Here is a 14,258-nt window from a genome sequence, read left to right as displayed (position 1 = left end):
TGCACAATATATGTTCCACGTGCTAACATGGATGGCAGGAAGAGAAAATGTGGCAGGAGTTTAACACAAAGTAGTCTGAAGTCAAACTGCCACTGAAAACTTTCCTGCTTCTGTGTATTGTAGAGAGTTGCCGTCCCGCGCACTTCGGATGAATTTCAAAAGATTGAAACACTTTTTCGAACAACCTTGAGAGGCTTCGATATTATGAAGCTAGAGAGGATTCAGAACAAGGCGCTTTGGGAAGTCTTTCAGTGGTATGTATGCTATAGACCAAGTTAAAAACTTTGATGGTTTTGTACTGATGTTTTTTTTAAAGAAACCTTTTAATACTTATCTGCTAGTAACTACCTTATGTCAACATTTAGCTTTGAGGTGAAGCTTGGCAACATTAGCTTAGCACGTTAGCTCTGTGAACATGTTTTTAAAGGACATTCCTTTGCCACATTTTTACTTAAAGGCAAAAGACTCAGATGAAGAACAACAACAGCGGACGGGAGGTGGAAGAAAAGCAACTTTTTCATGGGACTGACTCGAAACACATTGGCGCCATTTGTCTCAACAACTTTGACTGGAGGATCTGTGGAGTTAATGGAACAGCTTATGGCAAAGGTGGGTTAAAGATGATGGTTCAGGGGATCTACAGCGCACTGTACTAATGACATTTTAGAGTGTCTGGGAATTTTTATATTAGTGGAAGGTTGACATCATACTGTCTGGCCTGAGAAGATGCCATTAAAGTATATTCTCTTCTCACTTATCTTTTTGTTTCTAATCACAGGAAGCTACTTTGCTCGGGACGCTAAATACTCCCACAGCTACACCGGTGACTCTGATGTCAAAACCATGTTTGTGTCTCGTGTCCTGGTGGGGAGCTACACAAGAGGGGACTCCAGCTACGTCCGACCTCCTTCCAAAGACGGTGGAGACATAAACTTCTACGACAGCTGCGTCAACGACATCGCAAATCCTTCCATTTTTGTTGTCTTTGAGAAGCACCAGATCTATCCTGAGTACCTGCTGACGTACAAGACCACACACCCGCTGGTTGACATAATTAGTAGTACATCAGCACAGCAATTAAAACCAGTGATTGCTCCTACGCCAGTGCATCAAGCAAGTATGGCATCGAAACAAACCAACACATCAACATCACATCAACCCACTACGGCGTTGAATCAAACCATCTCTTCATCACACCAATCCAGTGCGGCATCATATCTAACCAGTTCATCATTGTATCCACCCACTACGGCGTCAAATCAAACCGTCTCTTCATCATATCAACCCAGTGCGGCGTCAAAACAAACCAGTTCATCATCACATCAACCCACTACGGCGTTGAATCAAACCATCTCTTCATCACACCAATCCAGTGCGGCATCATATCTAACCAGTTCATCACTGTACCCACCCACTGCGGCGTCGAATCAAACCATCTCTTCATCATACCAACCCAGGGCAACGTCGTATCCAACCCGTTCATTGTCGTATCAACCCAGTACAACCTCTTCACTGTACCAAACCAGACATGATTCCCAACGCACCTTGTCTTCCCGAACGTCCCCGTCAAAACCGACCAAAAAAAATGATTCCTGTGTCATAGCCTAAGCACAGCTGTGAAATGGAAAAACGCCTTAACGGATAAGGCAGTTCAGTGAGGTTTTTTTTTTTTTTTTAACATTAGTCAAAATATGTCAGAAGGGGAAATGAGCTTAAAAAAATTCCACCCATATGTCTGAAATACTCCAAATACAGAAGGATAAACAGAAATACATGCAAAGGCTAAATTTACAGTTTAATGAAAATATTTGAAATGTTTTCATTTTAAATGATCTATTGCAGTAATTTTTCATTTAGTGCTTTAGTTTCCATTGACAGGCCAACTCAGAGAAACAGAATTGTTTTCTCTAGGTGGTTAGTCATATTTAAACGATTCTCTGTCGCTCAAAGCCAGAGAAGGCTAAACTGCCGGTCTTTCATTGTGACATACACTTTGTATGTGAAGGGCATCCATCCATCCATCAGTGCCACAAAAACACAACTGTCACCACTGGTGTTTGCGTCCCAACTCCAGTGTGCTTTTTAAGGCTAAACAGTGAATTCAAGAAAGATACAGCGATGGAATCTTATTCAGTCAACTCAAAAGCTATTTGAGGTTTCTAAAAAGATGCTCATAAAGACATCTTTTTTTTTTTTTTTTTTACAAATTTTTATCCAGACAAAAACATTACAAATAAGCTACACTACCGAAGCTGTAGGTGACACTGTGATGCTGCTACGATAAAAACAAGCGTAGCAGTAAACACCAGAAGGCGACATGGACCAGGCGCATAAAGCTTGTGCCGTGGAGCTATTACAATCGATTTGAAAACATTTAGTTTTGGATTGCCACATGATAAACACAGGAGTGGCATTTCACAATGTTTTTCATTCTGATACATGTTTCCAGCTGTTAATAGTCCATTCCTTTGTGGACAAAAAGCTGAAACAATAAGAACAAAAGCAGAGCATTCTCAAAGCTCGTTCCCGCGTGAACGACAACCACCGACAATTTATTTTTGAGAAAGTTCACTCTTACTACTTCAATGTAGGAGCGCCCAATGAATCAGATCAGACAAGTCCAGAATTCTTGCGCTGATTTGACTGGGACACACCACGAACAACAAGGTGGTTTCTAACCGCCCTAACTTGGCACGTTTAATAACGTACGTCATGTATCGTCATGCATCAGGAAGCCGCATCGCATTAACAATATCGATGGTTGGCGTGTGGGAAAAGACCATGAAAGTAAAAATGTAGTGTTGATGAATACCACATTTTCATTAATAAGCAGTAGCTGTCATCACGATGATTTGGCACGAAGAGTTTAAAATGAAGGGAGAGAATCGCTCAGGTGTTTCTGCCAAATGTTTTGTTGCTTTAACACTAATCATTTCGATGCTTTTAGATGCGAACAAACTGCAAAACAAAACAAAAATGTAAACTTTAAAGTTCTTCCCTAGAGCTGCAGTTTCTCTACATGTTGAGGTTATTGAAAAGAGACCGAGTTCCGAAAAAGGGATCAGTGTGCTCGCCAGCGCCTCCTGTGGCAAGACACATTATTGCACTGATTCTTTTTCCACATAGAGGACCCCCCCCCCCCCCCCCCCCCCCCCCCCCCCCCCCCCCCGGTAAAAAGTGCTTCATTAAGAGCCTTGATAATTTACAGCATCTGTTTTTATTCCAAACTTGTTTTGCCTATTTCTTAGTTGTGAAGGTTTTACTGGCTCTTCTAATCTAATCTTCTAATTGTTGGTGTAGTTTTTTATCTTCATGTTGTTAATTTTAGTCAAATTATATGAAAGCACAACAATACAAGTTAAGCCAAAGTTGCCTTTCCTAAGCCAGTAAATTCACCTGTTCCTCTTAAAAATCAAAATGGTAATTACGTGATTGTGTCTTGCCAAATAAAGTTCTTTTCTATTACGAGCTGCTTGCTTCCGAGTTTCTATCTTCACCAGCAAGCTTGAAGATGAGAGCAGCCAGAACTGGTGGGTGAATGTACGGGTACGAACACCGCTGGAGTGTTTTCACATCCTAACAAACTTCTGTGTATTTTATTGGGGTTTTGGATGTGACAGACCAACACAAGGTAGCCATTAGTTTTGAAGCTGGAGGAAAAGCTCTATATTCCTTAAGGTGAGTAGCAGTATAGGTCAGTGTGGAAATAACTGTCTGTTTGGAAGAGACCATCACGAAACTTGACGAGCTGGTCTCATCAGATCTTGACGAGACCGTTTTGTTTTTATAAAGACGACTTCTTTGTTGTAATTCTACGACTACTAATATTGCATCTTTATTTTGCTAAAATTATGACTATTCTTGTCATTAAAAAAATCTCTTAGTCTGGCCTTAATGTTAGGCATTCATGATAGGCAATATCAAAAATGAATGTGCCTCAAAGAGAAAAACTAAAATCAACAATTATTGGTTCCTCAGCAAAACAGACATTTATTCCGTGGAATTCAATGTTTGGGCACAGAAACAATGAAAAGTTCCTTTTAAAAACATTCCTCACAACGTCAGAGTTTTCTTCTAACCCGATAGATCCCTAAGAGGAGTTATTAAATACATTATTTTCTTCTTTTTAGCTTAAAGAAGTATGAAACAACGTGAGACTGTGACTGGATAATTGGGGCCTGCCATGCAAAGCAATGGCAGGAACCTATTACTATTGTCGGAGAGAAGCGTCTCTTTAATATTCTTCTTCTTTATTTTTCTTCCGTCACCGTTAATGCGGCTCATATCGCTGGGTGCACACCTACAAATGAGGTATCAAAACGTGCAGAAAATTCACGCCATTGGAGCTATTATTTTTGGTGGGATTTGGGCTTAACGTGGCGACATAATTCGCAAAAAACTACGAAAAAAACCCCATTATAAGTCAATGGGAAAAATCCTAGAAATACCCTATTTTTGAGGATTTGCTGTGTCGTCACAAATTCACCTAGAAATGCCATTCAAATTTCATTTTGTAGATACGTCTGTGATCTCTTCGAAAGTGAAGACGGCTCGTCGATACCAGTTATGGTTTGTCCACAATTTGCCTCTAAGCGACCCAAAGTTTCTCATTTTTGCTCAAATTAGAGTGACAGCCCATCTCGGTTCAGATCTGGGCACAACATTTCTTTCTCTCATCGCTGTAAATGCTCTGAGTGAGGTACAGATATGAATCTCGGGACTATCGCAGAAGACACATTGACCTCTCATACGCTCCAAACGCTTTTCGAATATGTATTACGGTTCCCGAACAGGAAGGATTTGTTTCCAATGCTTTTTTGTCAGTAAAACGTGTTTGCTCAAACACACAATTGTGTGTTTGAGAGCTCAGAGCTCAGAGCTCACACCTGCTGAGACCATTATTTGCCATAGCAACGGAACTCAAGAGGCTATTGGCTGGTGGTTAGGACTACGAATACGCATCACTGTAGTTCTATATATAGTGGAATACTCAGTTGAAACAGAGGTTGACTGAACTGGCCTTTAGAACTACCTGCTGCTATGGGCTGTATATAACTGATTTAACTCAGTAACTGTTACACATAGGATTAGTTTGGAACTTTAAAATTAAGCATACTGAAAATTTCAAAATAAAAGCCTTGAATATTTTACATGACGTAATTGCTCTTTTTGGCCGTATATGACTTTTTCATCCAAAGCAATGTTACACATGGTATTAGTTCGGAACTTCTAAATGAAGCATACTGAAAATTTCAAAATAAATGCCTTGAATATTTTTACATCAGCTACTTGTGTTTTGAGCATTATATAACTATTTTAACCCAAGGACTATTACGCATGGGATTAGTTTGGCCCTTTGAAATGAAGTTTAACAAAACTTCCAAAATAAAAGCCTTGACAACATTTTAAATCGTACCGAATGGTGCACGTCCGCCTCGCTTAACGTTCTTGCGGTTCTCCGCGTGCCACTGATTACGTCGCGGCGTCCTTTGGCGTCGACGCCAATTTGTGGCGCGACGACGCCGGGCCCAAGCCCGACGGGCGCGCCTTGGCAGGCCCCGGCTAAATTTCTTCAGAAATTTTGTTTTTCTAGTTCCCACTTAATATTTTTTGCTATCACTATATCGTTTCCACATCATTTTCTTTGGAAGCACAGATTCACCGTAATACGGAAGAGGATTAGGACCACCGAAAAAAACAAAACAATTCTGAGTTTAAAGTCAGAATTCTGACTATAATCTCAGAATTGTTTTTGTTTTTTTTCCCGGTGGCCCTAATCCTCTTCCGTACCTTCCCGAAACCTTGGACCCCTGTAAAAAAAAAAAAAAAATCATTCTGCACAATAGCGCTCTCAAGTGGCAAACTGCAGCATTGCGGGATGACGCCTGTCTAAATATAGTTCAGTTTCGGTTTCCATACATCAGAAACGACACCGAGCTTTTCTTCCTCCCCTTGACCCGAGTCACTCCGCCACCACAGCTGCAGTCCGAGCGAAAAGGCCGTTAGAGGAACCGCAGAGGAGCCATGGAGGCTAAAATATTAAAGTTCATCTGCGCTAATCAAGGAGCTGTTGATGCTGACGAGTTGATGTTCAACCTTTTCCCAGGGCAGTCCACGACTGAGGTGATTTCCGACCATAGCAAGTTTGCCTTGTGTTCCAGCAATGGGAAGCAGCGAGTGGTGGCCAGGACCAGCCTGAGACTGTGCAGGAAGAAAGACTGTCCGGTGTCCTGCGGGGAGCTACACCTGTGTAAAAACTTCCTCTACACCGGATCCTGTCACTTCTTACAGAGGTAAATAACTTGGTGGCCCTATGGTTGTCAAACTTTTTTTTTTTTTTTAAACATATTCAGTTAAAACTGAACGCTGCCGTTTGGTTTGTTTTCTTCGTTCATAACCAGGTTACCCGCTCACGTGCTGCGGAAAAAGATACTTTGATCTTGTGACGTTCGGATTTTCAGTAAGCTAATAAATAAATAAATACATAAACTGACATAAGAGAAATAGCATTATGACCTCAGAATTCAACTAGAATTGTGAAACACGTGCTTGAAAAGTTTTTGACAGTTATTTAAATTTAAAGCAGCAGAGTGACATTATTCCGTGGTGTTTTTCTAAACGCAAAGCTACAGTAGCTCCTGTTATCATAAACCCAAAAAGTATCATTAAAGTCCATGTATGTTTCGGTTCTAATCACAAACATACATCATTGCCTTTTTGCATACTAAACATCATAGAAATTAGTTGTAGCAATTTATATTAGCTTTAATTTCTTTTTATATTTATTGAAAATATCAACTTTAATAGAAAAAGAAAAAAATGACAAAGTGGTGAATTTTTATGATACTCTGACACGTTAACTTACACCAACAAAATACATGAATCTGCTTGAAATCTGCTTGTATCTGAATGACTGTTGAAACAAAAATCAACTAATCATTCGCTTTTTCTTTTTCTTTGCCAGCTTCTGATTAGTCCGATAAATGAGGCATAACTTGTACTGTCGACATAATCACATTGTGTTTTACCTTTTTGGAGTTGGCATGTTTTTGTATTATAAGGAGCTATGTTGGTAAACTAAACGAATAAATGCAGGAATATTTTCTTTAACGTTGCCAATGTTACGTAGAGTATGTAGAAGAAAAAATAATATTAAGCTGTTAAATTCTAAAATCGTCAGTTTACATTAAACATTTCTAAAGTTAGCACTCAAAACAAAAGTCTCATGACAAAATTCAACATAAATTCAACATGGGTTTTAATGCTATGACAACTCAAATTTTATAAATAGTTCACCTTTTCGTTGGCAGGAATACATCTTAACCTCTGAATTTACTTCTAAACTGTAAAAAACAGGAACTGAAGACATAGTGGGATAATGACTGACCACCTGCAAGGTCATGTCTGCTCGTTTGCAGTTAACAATAGTCCCCCCACAGTTGCCAACTCAGCTATTTTATGGCTATATTAACAAATATTTCAGACAAAAAAATTCAATATTGGCCAAAACTGGAATTGGCAGGTCAGGCTTTTTAAAGATCGGAAATCCATGATCAACCAGAAAACTGCAGTCGGCGGGCCCTTGGTAAAAAGAAAACACACAGCAGTAAATTTATGTACCGTATTTTCCGCACTATAAGGTGCACCTAAAAACCTTCAATTTTCTCAAAAGCCAACAGTGCGCCTTATAATCCGGTGCGCCTTATATATGGACCAATATTGAGCCACAACAGGTCTCGCAACTACGGTAAGCAGCCGCTGACTTCATTTTCCCCAGTAGAAGAAGAAGCGCGCGGTGCACGCTGGGTTTTGTGTAAAGACCCCAAAATGGCTCCTATTAAGAGACACGCTGACGACGCAGAGTTTAAGCTCAAGGCGATCAGTCACACAGTAGAACACGGGAATGGAGCAGCAGCCAGAGAATTTAACATGAACCAATCAATGGTGCAGAAGTTGTGATTGCACTAACGTTTGATTTACCGTAACAGTATCAGACTGTTTTTTACGTGTTTATTGAATCGAGGAAAAGTTCCCCTCCACTATATGTTATACCTTGCTGTTGTTAAAAGATAAACTGTGTCACGAAAATACCACGTCACTTACTTTACCTCGGGGAAAATAATAAAACAGCTGTTTATTCATTTTGGGAATGAACGGAGTTTTCAGAACGCTGGTTTGTAATCTATTAATAAAGTTTGACTGACCTATCTGACTATTTTGTTGGCATTCCCTTTAGCGCAGTTCCATCTAATGGATGCATAACGTAACCCCAACCTCTACTGTAGCGTCTATTCTATGAGCCTTATATATGAAAAAAGTTTTAAAATAGGCCATTCATTGAAGGTGCGCCTTATAATGTGGTGCGCCTTATAGTGCGGAAAATACGGTAAATAGAAAAATGAAATATGAGAAAATTGAGCAAAATAAATATATGTACCTACGGATTATTGATGTTAGGTAATTTACCAACAACTAATGTTTGAAGCCAATGGGACAAGTGGGTCACAAGGGCTCACTGGGGAAACCCTGCATCCCACTGGGAATGATGCGACATTTACAAAAAATGTTTTAAAAATTCTAAAAGAGTCTTTCTTCTTTGTATTTCTTGGAACAGCTCTGCTTTCTGAATGAGACTTTAATCTGCCACGAAAAACTGTCTCTCCTTCCCCAACAGAAGAGGCTGCAGTTTCCCCCACGTTCTGAACTCTGACTACAACCAACGGCTGCTGGAAGAACATGAGCTGCAGGGCCTGAGCAGGGCGGAGCTGTGTACGCTGCTGCTGCAGAGCGACTTCACCATGCTGCCTCCTGTACGTCCACCGACGTTTTTACATTCTCACCTCTTGAAGTTGCACATCAGAAACAACAGCGATTATACTCGATTGCACTGTATTTGACCGTTTTCTTCTGTTTTCCTCAGATATGTTTTGATTACAATAAGGGTGATGGAGTATTTGGCCAGTGTGCGAGCGGCGTAGATTGTGAAAGACTCCACATCTGCGAGAAGTCCCTGACCCAAAGCTGCAGCTGCTCCAGGGCCCACGACTTTACTGCTTTTCAGCCGAAGAAGATCCTGCATGATAAGATGGTGCCCGACGACATGCTTCGCTCGTTGAGGTCAGTTTACTCGAATCGAGAAGCGTTGAGGCGCAATATGAGGGGGGGATCTGGTAGGGCTAGGAGGAGAAACCTGAATGGTGCGGCTGGTGGCCAAGAGGGAAATGGAGCGGATGACCAGAAATGCAGACAAAAAAACAAACCTGTCAAAGGTAAATACACCAACTATATAATGGGAATAAATAATGCTTCAAAGTATTGCAAAAAAGAAGCTAATTTAGTGTTTTGGTTTTTGTTTTTAATTTTTACTAGATAAAACCGAGATATGCATGTACTTCATTAAAGGCCACTGTAAACATGATGGTAAGCCTGTCGTTCCCCATGGTACTTTTTACTTTCCTTGTTTTGCTTCTTTAAAACATTTGTCATTTGTCTGTTTTGTGTTTTTTCTTTTCTTTTTTTTTTCAGACAGATGTTTTAAAGCTCACGACAAGATGCCGTACAGATGGCAGGTCCAGGAAGGAGGCCAGTGGAACGCCTTGCCTGATAACGAGACAATCGAAAAGGAATACTGTGATCCCAGCAACTCGTACAGGTATTCTGCTCCAACAGGCACAAACCTTCTTCTCCGCTGTCACAGAAAGGAAAAATGAGCTGCTCCATGCAGGTTTCTTGACTTAATATTTGCCTTAAAGTGAATTCTGGTTCACATGTATAAACATGTTACTTCTCTTGATGATTTAAATCTGGTCGTTTGAGCCCCAAAATGAGAAGATTTTGTGTTGTAAGCTTCACATCCTGTTTGAGACTCTTTCTTTGAAGAAGAAACAAAGTAGCTCTTCAGTTGGCCTGTTGTGTTGACTGTCTGCTAGCAAGGTCTTCCTGTTGGGTTGAGAACACGTTGCTAGTTACTACATGAACTTTGTCTCTTGGGAACTTAGATTATGTTTGTGTCGAGGGCCGTTAGCTGTTGTTAGCAGTGTCTTCGGTTAGCAAAAGTTTGCTTTCAAACGATCGTCGGCCGCCATGCTTCTTTCTCCCTCAGTGTGGTGGCAGCTGCCGTCGGTTGTGTCGGGGTACCTGTAACTACATGGTTCCTTCTGCAGAATTCTGAGCAAACCATGATCAAGACTTATTCCTTTGATCGATCAATGAAATACAGCCACCTTCATTTTGAATTGAAAGCTCCTGCAGTGTCAGAAGCCTTTTCTGTGCCTGAACCAGAATGGGAAGGGCTGTAGGAAGTAGGAAGTGTTTGTTCTCTCCAGTGAAGCACCACTTTGGAACTACGGCTATGTGGAATCGTTGTGTTGTTTTCCTAACTCCGTTTTATTTTTTCCCCCAAATTCTACTTTTTTCTATTTCTATTTTTCTGAATTCCACTTTTTCCATTTTAGCTATATATTTTTTTTTTACCTAAAAAGTGCTACTCATTTGCTAGAGGTCCACATTTACTGTTTCAGTACAATAAACTGCAGAACATTGAATGCTTCAATTTGTTCCTCCATCTTTTTTATGTTCAGAATATCCAAACTTGGTTGATGGGGTTGGTTGCTAGTGGACAGTTATTATTATTATTTATACATTATTTATTATGTATTGTACGGTAGCCCAGAAGAGTCAACATTTTTCTTTTTCGGCAGCTTGCTTTCCATTAAAGTTATCTTCATCATTTTTGTGCTTAGCCCTTAAAGTTAAGCAAAAAGCATAGAAATATGTTTAGATAGAATATGTTTAGATGATATGATAGTATGATAGTATTATAGTAGGCGGCGCGTTGCAGACGCAGCGGCCTCTCGCTCTCCCAATATACGGTGAATTGTTCGTCTTTGTTGAAAATTTCTAAATGTTTGTCTCGTCAAACTATGTCGGAATACAAGTACAACCGACGGGATCTCCTTAACATCCGAAAAAACAACTTCTGCAATGTTTTGGAATACTTCACCACGGAGACAATAAAGGAACTTGGACTACTGCGACGGCCCCCAACAACACCGGACTCGCCGAGGCGGTGCCCCCTAGAGAGGAAACGCCGAAAGCGGTGCTCGAGGAAAACTAAAAGGGGTAAGCGCGGTGGTATCCGGGCTAGGCTAGCGGCTAACCCAACACGCCCAGCTATACCATCAATCCTACTGGCAAACGTACGGTCGCTGGACAACAAAATGGATCATATCAGACTGCTAATGTCGGCGAACCGAACAGTGAGAAACTGCTGTGTGCTTGTTTTCACCGAAACTTGGCTTAATGACGGCATCCCCGACTCTGCCATACAACTGGAGGAGCTAACATGCTACCGAGCCAACCAGGCACTTGTGAACAGAGAAAACGGTGGACGCAGGCGGGGAGGAGGTGTGTCTGTTTATGTCAGGAACTCGTGGTGTCGGGATGCTGTAGTGATATGTAAACACTGCTCACCATTGGCAGAGGTTATGATCATAAAGTGCCGTCCCTATTACCTGCCAAGGGAGTTTATGGCTATCTTGCTGGCTGCTGTTTACATCCCTCCGACCAGCAACAACAGTGAGAGGAATGCAGCGCTAAATGAACTGTACCAAGCCATCAGTGAACAACGAACTGCACACCCAGACGGTTTTCTCATTTTGGTCGGAGATTTTAACCATGCCAACCTCAAGTCTGTCCTTCCAAAACTCTACCAACACGTGGATTTCCCAACAAGAGGGAACAACATCTTGGACCTGGCCTACACAACACAAAAAGGAGCATACAAAGCAACCCCATTACCGCACATTGGACTCTCTGATCACCTTACTGTTATGCTAATGCCAGCATACAGGCAAAGTGTGAAAGCCATCAGAACTGTTAAAAGGGACATCAGGGTGTGGCCAGAGGGGGCTACAGCTGCTCTCCAAGACTGTTTTGGAAAAACGGACTGGAAGATGTTCAAACAGGCAGCTACCCACAATGGCCACACAGACATTGAGGAGTACACAGACACTGTGACCTCCTTCATCACAAAATGCATTGACGATGTGACTGACACAAAAACCATCATCACCCGGGCAAACTGCAAACCATGGCTAACAGGCGATGTCCACAAGCTGCTGAGAGCCAGGAATAAAGCCTTCAGAGCTGAGGATGAACAGGGCTTAAAAACAGCAAGAGCCAACCTGTCCCGTGGCATCAAGAAGGCAAAACGAGAGTACGCAAACAAGATAAGTACACACTTTAAGGACAGCAGAGATGCACAGAGCCTATGGCGAGGTATTCAGGCCATCACGGACTATAAGCCTTCCCCACGGAGCTGTGACAGCAACATCTCTCTGCTGAACAATCTGAACAGCTTCTTCGCACGCTTTGAAGCACAAAACAACACATGCCCAGAGAAAAACCCCTCCCCCGCCCCTCATGACCAGATCCTTCGCCTCTCAGCCGACATGGTGAAGAGGACACTGGCCAGAATCAACCCCCGGAAAGCAGCGGGACCAGACAACATCCCAGGTCGTGTGTTGAAAGACTGTGCAGAGGAGCTAAAAGATGTCTTCACCGATGTCTTTAACATCTCCCTGGAACAAGCCATTGTTCCATCACTTTTCAAAACCGCAACCATTATACCAGTGCCAAAGAAATCCTCTCCATCCTGCTTCAATGACTACTGTCCAGTGGCACTGACATCCATTATCATAAAGTGCTTTGAACGGCTAGTCATGGCCCACATCAAGTGCAACCTTCCCATTACCCTGGACCCTTTTCAGTTTGCATACAGAGCAAAACGATCCACAGAGGATGCAATCTGCTCTGCCCTCCACCCTGCCCTCACCCACCTGGACAAAAAGGACTCTTATGTGAGAATGCTGTTCATTGACTTCAGTTCAGCATTCAATACCATAATACCACAACAACTTATCTGCAAACTGGACAAGCTGGGGATTAGCACCTCCCTCTGCAACTGGCTGCTAGATTTCCTCACTCAGAGGCCTCAAGCAGTACGGGTTGGCAACTTAACCTCGAGCAGTATTACCCTGAACACAGGCGCCCCCCAGGGCTGTGTGCTCAGTCCTGTGCTCTTCACCCTGCTGACACATGACTGCACAACAACCCACACCTCCAACCATATAGTGAAGTTTACAGACGACGCAACTCTTGTGGGCCTCATCACCAAGGACGATGAAACCCACTACAGGGAGGAGGTCCATCTTTTGACCAAGTGGTGCAGCAACAACAACCTCTTGCTAAATGTCAGCAAAACCAAGGAGATTGTTATGGACTTCAGGAAGGGCCATATCGAACACCCACCACTGACCATAGATGGCGCTGCAGTAGAGAGAGTAGGCAGCACAAAATTCCTTGGGGTGCACATCTGTGAAGACCTCTCCTGGACCACCAACACCACATCACTTGTGAAGAAGGCCCAATAACGCCTCTACTTCCTGCGCAAGCTCAAGAAGGCAAGTGCTTCACCACCCATCTTGACTACTTTCTACAGAGGCACCATAGAAAGCACCCTGACTAGCTGCATCACAGTGTGGGGCGGAAGCTGCACAGAACAGAACAGAAAAGCCCTGCAGCGCATTGTGAAAACAGCCTCTAAGATCATTGGTGCCCCACTCCCCGCCCTGCAAGACCTGTACACCACCCGACTCACCCAGAAAGCAGTCACGTTTGTGGGAGATGGAAATCATCCTGCCCACAAACTGTTCAGTGTCCTGCCCTCCGGGAAAAGATATAGAAGCCTCTGCTCCCGCACCACCAGACTCTCCAACAGTTTCATCCATCAGGCTGTGAGGATGCTGAATTCCCTCCCCTCAGCATCAAAGCGGCCAAGAAGATGAAGAAGAAGAAGAAACCCAGAACCTTGCACAACTGCCCTTCCTCCTAACATAGAGGGCAAATTCGGCATTTAAACTCTGCACTTCTGCCACTTTTTTTTATCTGTATATCTCCATATACTTATATATAAACATACATTCTCAGTTGTAAAACTTTTTATGCTATATGTCTAGTTATTGTACATCTATTTATTAATTGTTTAGGATAATTTTAGTTAGACTGTGTCTTATTGTTACTCAATGTTAGTAACGCCCTGTCTTGTATCACTGTGGGATAGTGAGAAACGTCATTTCGATTCCCTTGTATGTCTGGACATGTAAGAGGAATTGACAATAAAAGCTGATTGATTGATTGATTGATTGAGATTGCTTTTTTAAAATATTAAATAGTTATTAATTTTGCACAGCTTTTCT

General features: G+C 42.1%; 1 protein-coding gene across 6 annotated transcripts in view; it reads left to right on the top strand.

The window, feature by feature from the left end:
• LOC116736673 (protein mono-ADP-ribosyltransferase PARP12) overlaps window positions 1–14,258 on the top strand; it is a 28,372-nt gene that overhangs the window by 8,937 nt on the left and 5,177 nt on the right. Inside the window, exons 1-5 of one of the 6 annotated variants that reach the window (XM_032589291.1) lie at window positions 5,852–6,293; window positions 8,675–8,810; window positions 8,921–9,269; window positions 9,370–9,420; window positions 9,526–9,652. In XM_032589291.1, coding sequence (XP_032445182.1) covers window positions 6,025–6,293; window positions 8,675–8,810; window positions 8,921–9,269; window positions 9,370–9,420; window positions 9,526–9,652 — 932 coding nt within the window. In that variant the 5' untranslated portion in view covers window positions 5,852–6,024. Of the gene's footprint in view, window positions 1–123; window positions 255–457; window positions 610–778; window positions 3,469–5,851; window positions 6,294–8,674; window positions 8,811–8,920; window positions 9,270–9,369; window positions 9,421–9,525; window positions 9,653–14,258 lie in introns of those variants that run through there. The other 5 variants (XM_032589287.1, XM_032589288.1, XM_032589286.1 and 2 more) reach the window with 5 other exon arrangements.

Source organism: Xiphophorus hellerii, chromosome 17 (assembly GCF_003331165.1).
Source record: "Xiphophorus hellerii strain 12219 chromosome 17, Xiphophorus_hellerii-4.1, whole genome shotgun sequence".
NCBI classification, from domain to species: domain Eukaryota; kingdom Metazoa; phylum Chordata; class Actinopteri; order Cyprinodontiformes; family Poeciliidae; genus Xiphophorus; species Xiphophorus hellerii.
Note: the sequence above shows the minus strand (reverse complement) of the source record. Positions and strands in the feature narration are given on the sequence as shown.